Source organism: Sus scrofa, chromosome 8 (genome assembly GCF_054392235.1).
Source record: "Sus scrofa isolate SSC_HxYL_T2T_F1_AM1 chromosome 8, Sscrofa_HxYL_maternal_Yorkshire_Landrace_v2.0, whole genome shotgun sequence".
Lineage (NCBI taxonomy): Eukaryota > Metazoa > Chordata > Mammalia > Artiodactyla > Suidae > Sus > Sus scrofa.
The window spans coordinates 92,728,385-92,741,627 of NC_139390.1; the positions used below are offsets into that span (position 1 = coordinate 92,728,385).

Below are 13,243 nucleotides of genomic sequence, written 5' to 3' on the forward strand. Positions count from 1 at the left end.
TGGGCTCCCCGTGAGTCCAGGAGTTGCACATTTTCTCTTTTAATCAACTTGGAACACCGTGTAGGCATTGTGATGTTAATTCAGTCAGTGTCCACCCAGAATTGTGCCACCTGGATCTGCACCCTCTGGGAGAGCAAAGCCATGTAATTATGAATAAAGTTGATGTTCAGACTGGAGCACAAAAATTGATTAATAGCTATTCTTCGTCCTCCTCAGGACCACCTCTCTCCATCCCCCACCTTTTTAAAATAATTTTTATGAGTTTGGGCAGAGGTGGAACAGCTGAAAATCATTTCGTAAAAGCTGTTGGTGGAAAAGATACCAGTATATTCGGTGCCACTTCAGACAGCACAACTAAGACCAAAGGGGAAAACTGTGAAGTGGCCCAATAGAGAATAGTCTAACAAACTTGGCCAACTGGCTGCAAAGCTGAACTCCTCCCCCCGCCCCCCGCCGCATTTCTGTTTTCCCAGTGGAGCTGTGAGGAGTATTGGGGTGGGGGAAGAGTCGTATAATGGGTGGGTGATGAAACTGGATACTCTCGCCCTTGTTTTCTGATTCTAAGATTTTAATTTAGAGGATTTTTTTTTTATGGTTGCACTTCACCCAAGGCATATGGAAGTTCCCTGGCGAGGGATTAAATCCAAGCCACAGTGGTGACCTACAAACTACCTTGCAGCTATGGCAATGCCAGATCCCTTTTAACCCCCATTGCCAGGCCGGGGATCAAACCCATGCCTCTGAAGTCACCCAAGCCACTGCAGTCAGGTTCTTAACCCACTGCGCCACAGCAGGAACTCTCTCTCTAACTTAGAGGATTTGACAAATGTGTAAGCGGTTGCATGTTATGTAAATAGGGATATTTCTACAGCTAGTTTTTTGGCTTATGTTTAACAACAAAAACAACAAAATAGCCTCACTCTGTGTGGGAGTGTATATATGTGTATGTGTGTATGTATGAAGAGCAATTCACGAGTCATCAGTGGCTCTCCCTCCTCTCCTGTCATCAGTCTATTTGCAAACAATGCATGGGTCTTTGGGGATAATTATTGGCTGTCAGCTACTTCCTAGATGAAGAGTAAACACTATATACATAAGGAAGAGCTGTCATTGTAATAAATCTCATGTTATTCCCCTGTGTAATTATATTAATGTATGGATGTTGCTACTCCTAGAATTAAACCCTTGCATCTAGATCTAAATGGAACCTTTGGAAAGAAAATTTTGGAAGATGTTTTCATGTTAATTTCAGGAGCTATAGGCTGAATGTCTTTAAATAAAGTGATTCAGGAGAAAATAGCAAAGAACTTGGTTTTCCATTGGGGCCAAATATTTAGGCTGTAGACATCTCATCTCTAACTTGATAACGTATAGGTCCTTTTCTACCCCTGTCAGCCAAATGCCGACTGCATGGACGACTTGCCCACCGACTTCGAGGGATCTCTGGGAGGTCCGCCAACCAACCAGATCACAGGTGCAAGCGACACGACCGTAAATGAAAGTTCGGTCACTTTGGACCCTGCTGTCCGGACTGTGGGAGCCTTGCAGGTGGTCCAGGATACAGATCCTGCCCCACAGGAGGGAGAAATCATCTTCACCACCAACAGTAAGTTCTGCTGGGCCATGTGCCAGGGCCATATTCCAAAGAGCTGTTGCCTCGCCCTATTGGAAAAAGGCACTTGTCCTCAAGATGAAAATGAAGTTATGTGAGTGTAACATGGTCGGGCTAAATAGTCATATGCTTCAGGTCTTGATTCAGCAGGGCAGACGGCAGAGCTGGCTGTGTGTTCTGCCCACCCACACACTGACGCCAAGGCACGGCACACACCCCTGGGGTCCCAGAAGCAGGTCCCAGGTGTGGCTGTTGCCTCTGAGAGTGGAGGCCAGGTGAGAAGAGCAAATGCAGAGATTGTTTAGCGAGAGTGGGATAGAGCACTGCCCCATTCATTCATGTATATGTGCAAGTGTATGCGTGTGCATGTGTGCACGCTCGTGTGTATGCACACGCGAGCTTGAGCTCTTCTGATCAAGCAGTGTGAGCTGGTCTGGACTGTGTGCAGGAGGGTGCCTCCCACCCCATTGCTACAAAACTCATATGCAAAAGGCACCCTTTAGATGGGTGTTCTTGCAGTACCACGTAACCCCTCTGCCTGATGATATACTGAAATATCTTTGGTGTTTCTTTCCCATCTTTTGCATAGATGCAAACTAAATGCTATTCTGTTTGGTGGTAGTTATAAAAATATTAAAATAGCTATGTTAGCATACAATTGGAGATAAAACCTAAAGTATTTACTCTTCAGTCTAATAGAGAAAAGATAAAAGTGCCAGGAGTTCTAAGAAAATCAGCATGCGGATTACCTTAGGTTGAAGGTTACAAGGGTGGATGGATACTACAGTTTTCAAATAAGGTGTATTTTTCCCCTTGATAGAAGTAACCTATTCACTGTAGAAAATTTGGAAATGTAACAAAGCAGATGAAAGCATGTTGGGATATCTCCTTTCAAGTTGACCTCTTTTTCGCATATCTGTAATGTGTATACAATTTAAAAAACTATTTACGCTGAAATTGAAAGGTGCATTTTTCTAATGAAAAAACGTAACAGTCCTCATTGTTGAAAGATTGAAAGATGAAGAAAAGAATGCAAAAGGATTCAAAATCACTACGTACCCCCAGTACCCAGAAATAATCACCCTTAACATTTTGGTGTATTTCCTGATAATCTTTTTTTAAATTGAAGTAGAGTTGATTTAAATGTATCAATTTCCACTGTATAGCAAAGTGATACAGTTATACCTATGTATGTATACACTCTTTGTTGTATTCTTTTCCATTATGGTTTATTATAGAACACTGAACATAATAGAGCTTTGAACAGTAGTTCTCTGTGCTATACAGTAGGGCCTTATTGTTTATCTCCTCCACGTGTAATAACTTAAATCTGCTAACCCCAGTCTTCCTCTGCATCCCTCCCCAAACTCCCTCCCCCTTAACACCAAGTCGGCTCTACTTGTCCATGAGTCTGTTTCTGTTTCATGATAACCTTTTGATATAGTTAAACAATAACCGTAAGAGTAAACATTCACTACTGTAATCAAAGAACTTTCGCAGGACCTTGACAGTAACTTCAAAAAGACTGTTGTAGGGAGTTCCCGTCACGGCTCGGTGGTTAACAAGCCCGACTAGTATCCATGAGGTCGCAGGTTCGATCCCTGGCCTCGCTCACTGGGTTAGGAATCCGGCATTGCTGTGAGCTGTGGTGTAGGTTCCGAATGCAGCTCAGATCCTGTGTTGCTGTGGCTGTGGTGTAGGCCAGCAGCTGCAGCTGTGATTCAGCCCCAAGCCTGGGAAACTCCATATGCCATGAGAGTGGCCCTAAAAAGGCAAAAGACAAATAAAATTAAAAATAAAATAAAATCTTAAAAAAAAAAAAAAGAAAAAAAAGAATGTGGTGGTAAATATCTGCCCATGCAGAGTTTATTAGATTTGGGTAAAGTATGGGTTTTAACGTGACTTTTAGAGGCATAAGGACCTCGATATTGAAACATTGACCATTAAACATTAAAAAGTCCTTAAATAGGAATTTCCATTGAGGCTGAGCAGGTTAAAAACCAGACTCTTGTCCATGAAGATTTGGGTTCAATCCCTAGCCTCATTCAGTGGGTTAAGGATCCAGCGTTGCCTCAAGCTGTGGCATAGGTCGCAGATGCAGCTCAGATCTGGCATTACCATGGCTGTGGCATAGGCCTCAGCTGCAGCTCCAATCCCACCCCTATCCTGGGAACTTCTATATGCTCCAAGTGCAGCCCTAAAAAGGAAGAAAATTCCTTAAATATGGATTTTGATCTATTTCTTTTGAAGGTCTGGAGTGGTACTGACTAATAATATAATGCAAGCCATAAAAAGCAATTTTAATTTTTCAAAAGCCACACTAAAATAATAATAATAATAATAATAATTTGGTCAAGTTCATTTTAATAATATGTTTTATTGAACACAATAAATAGTTTACCTTCCTTTTTTATACTAACTCTTCAAAATCCGGTGTGTATTTTATGCTTAGAGCACTTCTCAATTTAGATTAACCCCATTTCAAGTGTTCAAAAGGCTGCACGTGGCCAATGGCTGCCATAATACAGAATTCAGATTTCGAATCCTTAAATTTAGCACTATAAGAGCCTTAAAGATCATTTACTCTTTACCATGATAAACTTCTGATTTTTACCATATGAAAATTTTGACCCAGAGGAGTAGGTAAGTGGCTAACTAAGGTCAACCGATAAATTCTCTTTTCAGAGAACAGGACTGTCCTATAATCTTTCCATTTGTTGGGCATCTTCAGTTGCCATCAGGTGTATCACCACCAGTGGTCTAAGTAAAGTATATTAGAAAGGCCTGATAGGAGTTCCCGTTGTGGCGCAGTCGTTAACGAATCCGACTAGGAACCATGAGGTTTTGGGTTCGAATCCCTGGCCTTGCTCAGTGGGTTAAGGATCTGGCATTGCCTTCAGCTGTGGTGTAGGTCACAGATGCGGCTCGGATCCCGCGTTGCTGTGGCTCTGGTGTAGGCTGGCAGCTGCAGCTCCGGTTCGACCCCTAGCCTGGGAACCTCCATATGCCGCAGGAGTGGCCCAAGAAATGGCAAAAAGACAAAAAGACAAAAAAAAAAAAAAAAGGCCTGATAAAATTTTGCCAGCAGTTCAAAAACATTTAAGGCATAAACCTTTTTTGAGCCCATAAAAAGAACCAAATTAAAAATGGATCCTATTTCTTGCAATAAAATGATTGTTTGATTTTCAAGGGAAGATAGGTTATCTGTTAGATTCTTTATCTTGAAAAATGGCTGCATACTTCACCCATCCCAGGAAAACCCAGATGGTAAATGAAATGGAGTGTTTATGAGTTAAAGTACATCCAAAAATGAAATAGGAAATTAATGTCTGTATCCATATAATTCATAATCCCGAACAGTTTTGGCTAAAATAGACTCAGAGTGTTTAGGTTTATAGCAGACATTCCGTAGATGTCAACTGAATGACCTGAGATGCAAATGTCTTACCTAAGCTTGAAGCAGGGGGCTTCTGTTCACAACACAAGGAAAAATGCTGGGTCATTTCAGAGCATTTCAGAGGAAGGTCTTGATAAAGATGAAAGACAAAAGATGTGATACTCCATCTATAATCTGAAGACTGATGCTGTATATTAATATGGTTAAAGATATCAGCATCTTAATACAGAAACTGAATTTTTCTATAAGATACTTTTCTTAGACCATTTCTTTCTTTTTTTAACTTGAAGTATAATTGATTTACAGTGTTTCAGGAATAAACAAAGTGACTTAGTGTCATATATATATGTATATGTATGTATGTATATATATATATATCTTGTTAAGATTCTTTTCCATTATAAGCTATTACCAGATATAGTTCCCTGTGCAATAGAGTAGGTCCTTGTTGTTTATCTCTTTTATATATAGTAGTGTGTATCTGTTAATCCCAAACTCCTAATTTATCCCTCTCCCCTTTTTGGTAACCATAAATCTGCTTTCTATATCTATGAGTCTATTTCTGTTTAAATAGGTTCTTTTATGTCATTTTTTAGATTCCACATATAAGTGATAGCATATGATATTTTAGACCATTTATTCTGATAAGTTTTATATATTGGGATTTAATAATATTCCAAACATAAACATTCTAATTAGATGTTAATGGTTCATACCACTGAGCAAATGGCTGTAGATTCCTTAAGGAGAAAATTCTTTGCTCTGTACAGCTTTATAAACTGCCTAGTGCCCCAACTCAAATTATCAACAAGGGAACAGACATGGACGCATGAATAAATAAGTGAAAACGATTCGGGTTCTCATCAGCATTATTGTAACCAATTTTCTAATGCAATCAAGAAATGCAGGTGGCACGAAGAGTATAATTGGGATACGATATTGCTGCAAATCACAAAAAAACCCATTGGAGGTTGGACTCCACTTTTTTCCTGCATTGTCCTTTCCTACCTCACCTCTCTAAAGACCCAGGAAATTACTAGAACATGAAGAAATGACAGTAGCTAACAAGTACCTAACCCCAACTACGTACCAGGCACCCTCTTAAGCTGTTTACATATATTAGCTCCCACCACCCCATGACATAAATATTATTTTGAACTTCATTTCACTTGTGCAGAAACAGTAGCTCAGGGAGATTAAAGTAATTCACCAGAGGTCATAAGCTGGTGACAGGTGGAGCTGGAATTCTAAGGAGAGGCTGGCTGATATGCTTAGCAATGCTGTACTCACAGGATGAACAAGGGGAGAAAATGAACACACTCCCACCTCTCTCTCCTTCTCTCCCCTTCTTATTGTCTTAAGCTGGCTGATGGGTCCAGAATCATAGGACAGTATGCTTCTTATCCATTGCCTCCAGCAGCAGAGTGGCAGAGGTAGGAGGGGCCATCTCGTCCTTCTTGGCTGCCCATAGCACTTCTGTAGAAACTGAGGCAGAAAGCATCACATGAGTGCAAAAGCATTAGTTCCCGCATGTCTTGGTAGCTTCACCAGAGGACATATTCTTAGCTGATAGGGCAGCTAAACTATGATCCTTTTTCAGAGAACCTAGAGACAAGTCATCCTTCTTGGAAAAAGAAAAATAGGCTCACACTCTTCAAAATGCACTCATGAGACAGAAATAATGGCTAAAGCACAGCTGGAACTACAGCCTAGGAAAAAAAAAAGAAGTTTTCAGCAAAAAGTCATTAAAGTTATTCCTGCAATCATGGGGAGCTCTCCAGAGACACATAACACACACTAATTATGGAAGAAACGTCCAAAGAGTTCATTCAGAGGCTCGTGTGTAGTCTCGGAATGATCTGCCTTCTCCTCTGGAGAAACTGACTCTCAAACCTCTCTGGGGAGTCTTCATTCCGAAAGACACAGTCTCTTAAAATTAGGCCAGAAATGACATTCCTTCTTATATTTTTTAAGCTCTGTGTTTATTATTTAAAGAGCCATTGAGGAAGCATCCAGAACATCTGTATTCAAAAGTTCTAAATGCCCTTAGGCTTTCTCTGACCACAACTTGAACATGAAAACAAGAGAGGGAGTGTGTATGTGTTCCGGACGTCTCCTGGGAACCCGATTTTGAACCCCCGTGTCAAGCAACTGAAAGAAAAAGGGAGAGTTGGCATAAACATCCCAGTTCTATTTCAAATGTGCAACTACATTTTTTCACATCTGCAAAGCAGCCATCGCCAGGTTTGAACGTAACTGCAAAATATACCGGTGCATCCAGAAATAAACACCTCTAGAGAAAGAGTCCCAGCGCTTATGAGAAAGGACAAGAGTGAGTTGCCATGGCTGCTTCTTTGACTCTCATCAGAGCCTGAACAGGCAAAGCAGCTCGCCTTGACTGTGGATCAATATGCCGGCTGGAAGTAGCAACGAGAATGATTCCCCCATGCGATTCACCTTGGCCCAGGAAAGATGATTGCTTTGGTTTCTGCGCGTATTCCATTGTGGCAGACAAGGATTCAGCCGACCAGCTAACCCTTAAGATGCTAGACCCACCTTCATGTGCCTTTCAGGACATAGATAGGCCACGGTGAGCTACCTCTACACAGAATGAAGCCTTTAGAGATGGTGATGCTTCTCCCCTTAGTCGTCTCTGTGCAGGGGGGCCAGGTCCCTGGAGTCACATCCCTTCCATGTTTCTGAGCTCCCACCAGCTCCACGATGGCTTCAAGAGGGGGATGGCTGTTCTGAAGAGTGAAGATCTTTGCGATAAGCCCATGCTTTCATTGGCACGTGTCCCAGGTGGCAACAAGCCAATCCACTAGCCCCCAGGGTTTTTGCCACATTTCTCCTCCATTAAAAATACTTGCCAGTCTAAGAAAGGCCACTCAGGGCTGGATTCCCAGGGTTTTCCTGTCTTGTGACAAGGGAGTCTTGAGGGTCTGCAGATTCACAGGCTGCCTGTGAAAGAGCTGATCAATTTAGACCACAGATATATGGCCCCTTGGAGCACTCAGCCTGCACATGACACATGCCATCCCCTCGGGTGAAACTCGTCCTCCTGAGATGAAGTAGCCCAGCCAGAAGACTAAATCCATCTTCTTCTGGGACAGTGTCTCAGATGTTCTGAGTGACTTGCTGCTGATCGCACCATCCCCAGTTTGTTTAATTCCTCCCAAGGCTGTCTCATAGCTGGTAAAGCGCAAAGGCTCAGCTGCTGTTCCAACAATGAGCTGAGGGAAAGGGCCATTGAGCAGACCTCATTTTACCAGCTATTGACACACTGAACATGGATCTCAGCAGGGAGGTGGCAGCCGATGGCAGGAAACACAGTCCACGGGTAAGCACTTTTTCAGTGTTTAAATAGTGTCAGGTGTAAATAAGATAGCTTTTCTTGGAGTTCCTATTGTGGCTCAGCAGAAACAACTCTGACTAGCATCCATGAGGATGCAGGTTCGCTCCCTGGCCTCACTAGGTGGGATAAGGATCCAGCATTGCCATGAGCAGATAAATGCGGCTCGGGTCTGGTCTTGCTGTGGCTGTGGTGCAGGCTGGTGGTTATAGTTCTGATTCGACCCCTAGCCTGGGAACCTCCATATGCTGCAAGTGTGGGCCTAAAAAGATTAAAAAAAAAAAAAAAGATAACTTTTTTCTTTGCATTTCATTTCTAAAGCACATGGAGGGAGAGGAAGTTCCATCATTCAGATTCAGAAAGCAGGAACAGCTGAAAATGTCCTTTGGCTGACAAAAGAATTGACTCTAAAATTCAGTTAAGGGAGTTCCCGTCGTGGCGCAGTGGTTAACGAATCCGACTAGGAACCATGAGGTTGCGGGTTCGGTCCCTGCCCTTGCTCAGTGGGTTAACGATCCGGCGTTGCCGTGAGCTGTGGTGTAGGTTGCAGACGCGGCTTGGATCCCGCGTTGCTGTGGCTCTGGCGTAGGCTGGTGGCTACAGCTCCGATTCAACCCCTGGCCTGGGAACCTCCATATGCCGCGGGAGCGGCCCAAGAAATAGCAACAACAACAACAACAACAAAAGACAAAAAAATAAAATAAAATAAAATAAAATTCAGTTAGGGTTCCATGAGTCAATATTTCAAAAACAAGAAGTTCCTGTTGGGGCTCAGCAGGTTAAGAACCTGACATAGTCTCTGTGAAGATGTGGTTTAATCCCTGGCCTCACTCTGTGGGTTAAGGATCTAGCATTGCCCTGGCTGTAGCATAGTCTGAAGCTGCAGCTCCATTTTAACCCCTAGGAACTTTCATATGCCATAGGTATGGCCCTGAAAAGAAAAAAAAAAAATTTTTAATTTCAGAAATGAAATTCAGTGGTTCAGGGGGAAAAAAAAGTGTAACTATCAGAATATCACTGGAGCTACTTGCGGTAAGGTGATTTAATGGAAACACCACCATCCAGAAGCAAAAAATTGGGGCCTTCAGTGTGATTTGGCCTCCAACAAGCTGTGTGACCTTGGGCGAGTGACTTACCCTCTCTGCACCTTCATTTCCTCAGTTCTCCAATGAGGCTCTTGTTCCAGCAGTTCATTTCTAAGATCCTTTCCAGTCCACAGCTCTGTGATTAAAGTTAGAATCCCTCTCTTGGTGTCCTTCCACGTCTCACCAGGAACGGCTCAGGCAAGACCTCACACCTTCACCTAGAAGCCCTTGGTACCCTCTCCTTCCCACACCACAAGCCACTCTAGCAAGGAATGGTGTCCTCAGCTCTCCCCCCACTGCCACATCTTCTGAGAACACAAAGGGTCGCTGTGAGACGGCAGCATCCTCCTGGGCTCTGTTCTTATAGATCAGATTTTAGGTACATCTTCATATAAAATGAATGGGACAGAAGACAAGAATGTAGGCAGCTGGGCGAGCAGCACAGCCCCAGCCCCGATTCCTTCTAGGCTTCCCATAGCGGAGCACCCTGTACTTAGCCCAGCACAGCCTCCTGCTCACAGGAGGCTCTTCCCCAGTGCTCACCTGAGCAGCCTAGATGCTGGCTCTGCCCAGACTCAGACCTCATTCGCTGTCTTGTTTTTAAAGTAGTATTGAGGAGTTCCCGCTGTGGCACAGCATGTTAAGGATCCAGCATTGTCTCTGCAGTGGCTTGGATTCAGTCCCTGGCTTGGAAACCCATATGCCGTGGGTACACTTGTAAAATTTTTTTAAATGTATGTGTATATATATGTATATGTGTATATATTTATGTATATACACATACACACACACACACACACACACACACACACACACACAGCCTTTACTGTTTCATTTTCTTTTTGCGGGGGGGCCGCACCTGCAGCATATGGAAGTTCGCAGGTTAGGGGCCAAATTGGAGCTGCAGCTGCCGACCTACACCACAGCCATGGCAATGCAGAATCTGAGCCTCATTTTCAACCTACACAGCAGCTTGCGGCAACCCTGGCTCCTTAACCCACTGATTGAGGCCATGGATTGAACCCCCATTCTCACATACACTATGTCTAGCTCTTAACCTGCTGAGCCACAATGGGAACTCCGAGAACAGGTCTTTTTTTATTCTGTTTTAATATTAATGTTAGACAATGGGCAAGCAGTACTTAGAAAAGAGCATTTTGTTTCTTTAGTAGATAGTGGTGTAAATTTTTATGTGTCTGTATTTTATGTATTTATATGTTTGTGAGTACAGAGTTGGATATTTAGTCCCAAATCTATACATATGATTTTTTGGTTTATAATGTATTTTTTTTTTACAGTAAACACCACGTGTATTGTCTAATTTTCTCTTCTCAGGGAAGTAGTGTTTTTTTAAAAAAGACATAATTTATTATGAATGTTATCTCCATTTTACAGTGAGGATGTTGAGACACAAGTACCACATTTAGAGTTGTTGCTCTCCAGTTAAGGCAGGAAACCCCTCTCACTGGATGAATGAGGGGTTTACTTCCAGGGTGAATTCATCTTTACTTCCAAGGTGAATCCGTTTTCATGCATCATTCCTGCAATTGTGAAGGAAATTAGTGATAATTACCTAAGAATAGCTCCAGTCCATCTAAATATTTTACAACTGGATAACCATTTTACATGTCACGAAAATATTTAAGCTCCAGATGTTTCATTAAGGATTTAGTCGAACTGTTTGAGTGCTAAAAAGTGAATTTCTCTCTTTCTTTATGACTCTGAAATTATGATGCTGAAAAAAATGTTTTGTAATACATGCAATACATAATTCATGTCCATCTGTATTAAAGCAGCAGGAATAAGAAATCTTAATATCATCTTTCAAGAATTCAAGGCTTGCTCACTTCTGACAGAAAAAAAAACCTTAAATTCATTGACTGATCATTCTTCCTAAGATCTTAAAGCATATTTCACCCATAACATATTGTTCTTTCTTCCTAACATTCATGCACAGTAAAAACAAACAGTAATATCTATCTACCACGAAAGGAAAAACTGAGCAGAGGGGCTAAATTGAGTTCCTGCCTCAGGCCAATTGTCTTTCCAGTAAATCACCACATGGTTAAACTGGTTCCCTGTAAAGAAATGCTGGAAAAGCTCTCTTATTCCAAATTACCAGTAGAGAGTTCAAGATTGAATCAAAGCATGCCCATATGCGATGATGTTAAAATCAAAGGCATCAAGACTGGTCTTCTTGGTAAAGGAGTCATCTAGAATCAGCTCAAGATTTCTTGCCATACATGGCAGATTGAATCCACAGGTTTGCCTCTGCTGTCCCACGGAGGCCCACCAAAGGGTTCATAAAAGGTATAAACCTTCATGGACACTAAGAATAGAGAAAAGATGACAGCCGACACTGTGTCAACAAATTTTAGATGACTAATGAGTGGCAATTTGCTTCATGAGATGGGGAAAGCTGAAATGTGAGTGCCTTCTAAGGGAGAAGCCAATGAGAAGCTAGCAGTTTTGCAGCTAGCTCAGGGTATGGGGCACCAGATACTGGGAAGACTGTGGTATGCAGTGGTGCTCAAAAGATGTAAGACTATGTAAAGAGCATTTAGGTCACTCAGATTGCCTCCCCCATCCCTCGCCACCTGATAGTTGCCTCAGGCTGTTATTGACGCCCCTTCCCTAGTTGGCAAGCCCTATCCATGCACACTTAGTCATAGTGCCTCATTTGCAAATAAGAATGGAGGGAAAGGATGGCTAGATTGCAAGAAGCCATGAAATCTAAGAGAGGGGACAAATAAAAATAGGAGTTCCCATTGTGACTCAGCAGGTTAAGAACCTGATGTAGTCTTTGTGAGGATTGGGTTTGATCTCCAGCCTTACTTAGTGGATTAAGGATCTGGGGTTGCCGCAAGCTGCAATGTAGGTCCCAGACATGGCTGTGTTGTTGCTGAGGCTTTGGTGTAGGCCTGCAGCTGCCACTCTGATTCAACCCTTAGCCCAGGAACTTCCATATGCCACAGGTGTGGCCATAAAAAAAAAAAAAAAAAACTACAATAAAATAAAAATAAACTCTATGGAAACCAAGATAATACAGAACACAGAACTCTATAAACTATCACCTGTGTCCTTTTTTTCTTTTTTTTAAATTTTAGGGCTGCACCTGCAGCATATGGAGGTTCCCAGGCTAGGGGTCGAATTGGAGCTACAGCTGCCAGCCTACACCACAGCCACAGCAATGCAGGATCCAAGCCGTGTCTTCGACCTGCACCACAGCTCACAGCAATACCAGATCCTTAACCCACTGAGCAAGGCCAAGGATCCAACCCGCAACCTCATGGTTCCTAGTCAGATTCGTTTCCGCTGCTCCATCACTTGTATTCTAAGGACATCTGGGATAATATTGCATCCATGGAAAAGAAACAGGTGGTAGGAGTTTTCCAAGAATGAGAAAGAACTCTTGGAAATTAAAAAATACAGCAGAGAGAAAATTTCCATAGAATGAAAGATAAAATAGCATTTGTCTTAAACGATGTTCTTGATGTGAAATAAAAATTGGAAAAAATTAATTTGATGTAAAAATTAAGTTTAAAAATAAGGAAAAACAAAGAATCGATTGACATGCCATTGGAGAATTAATCCACCTATTCAGCACACATTTTCATATTAACATCCCTCCCCCAAAATGTGCTCTTTTTTTTTAATTGCAGTGTTTTTTTTTTTAATAATTTTTTTTTCTGCTATACAGCATGGGGACCAAGTTACACTTAGATGTATACATTTTTTCCCACACTTTGTTCTGTTGCAATATAAGTATCTAGACATAGTTCTTAATGCCACTCAGC

The 13,243-nt window shown here is 42.2% G+C and overlaps 1 protein-coding gene across 2 annotated transcripts in view; it reads left to right on the forward strand.

Annotated features, from left to right (window-relative positions):
* The window catches only part of RNF150 (ring finger protein 150), a 248,337-nt gene that overhangs the window by 194,097 nt on the left and 40,997 nt on the right, over positions 1 to 13,243 (forward strand). For both annotated transcript variants that reach the window (XR_014812876.1, XM_084972820.1), the window contains one exon: positions 1,396 to 1,606. Coding sequence is in view for 1 of the 2 variants with exons in the window: in XM_084972820.1 (XP_084828946.1) it covers positions 1,396 to 1,606 (211 nt within the window). In the remaining variant the exon portion in view is untranslated. The remainder of the gene's footprint in view (positions 1 to 1,395; positions 1,607 to 13,243) is intronic.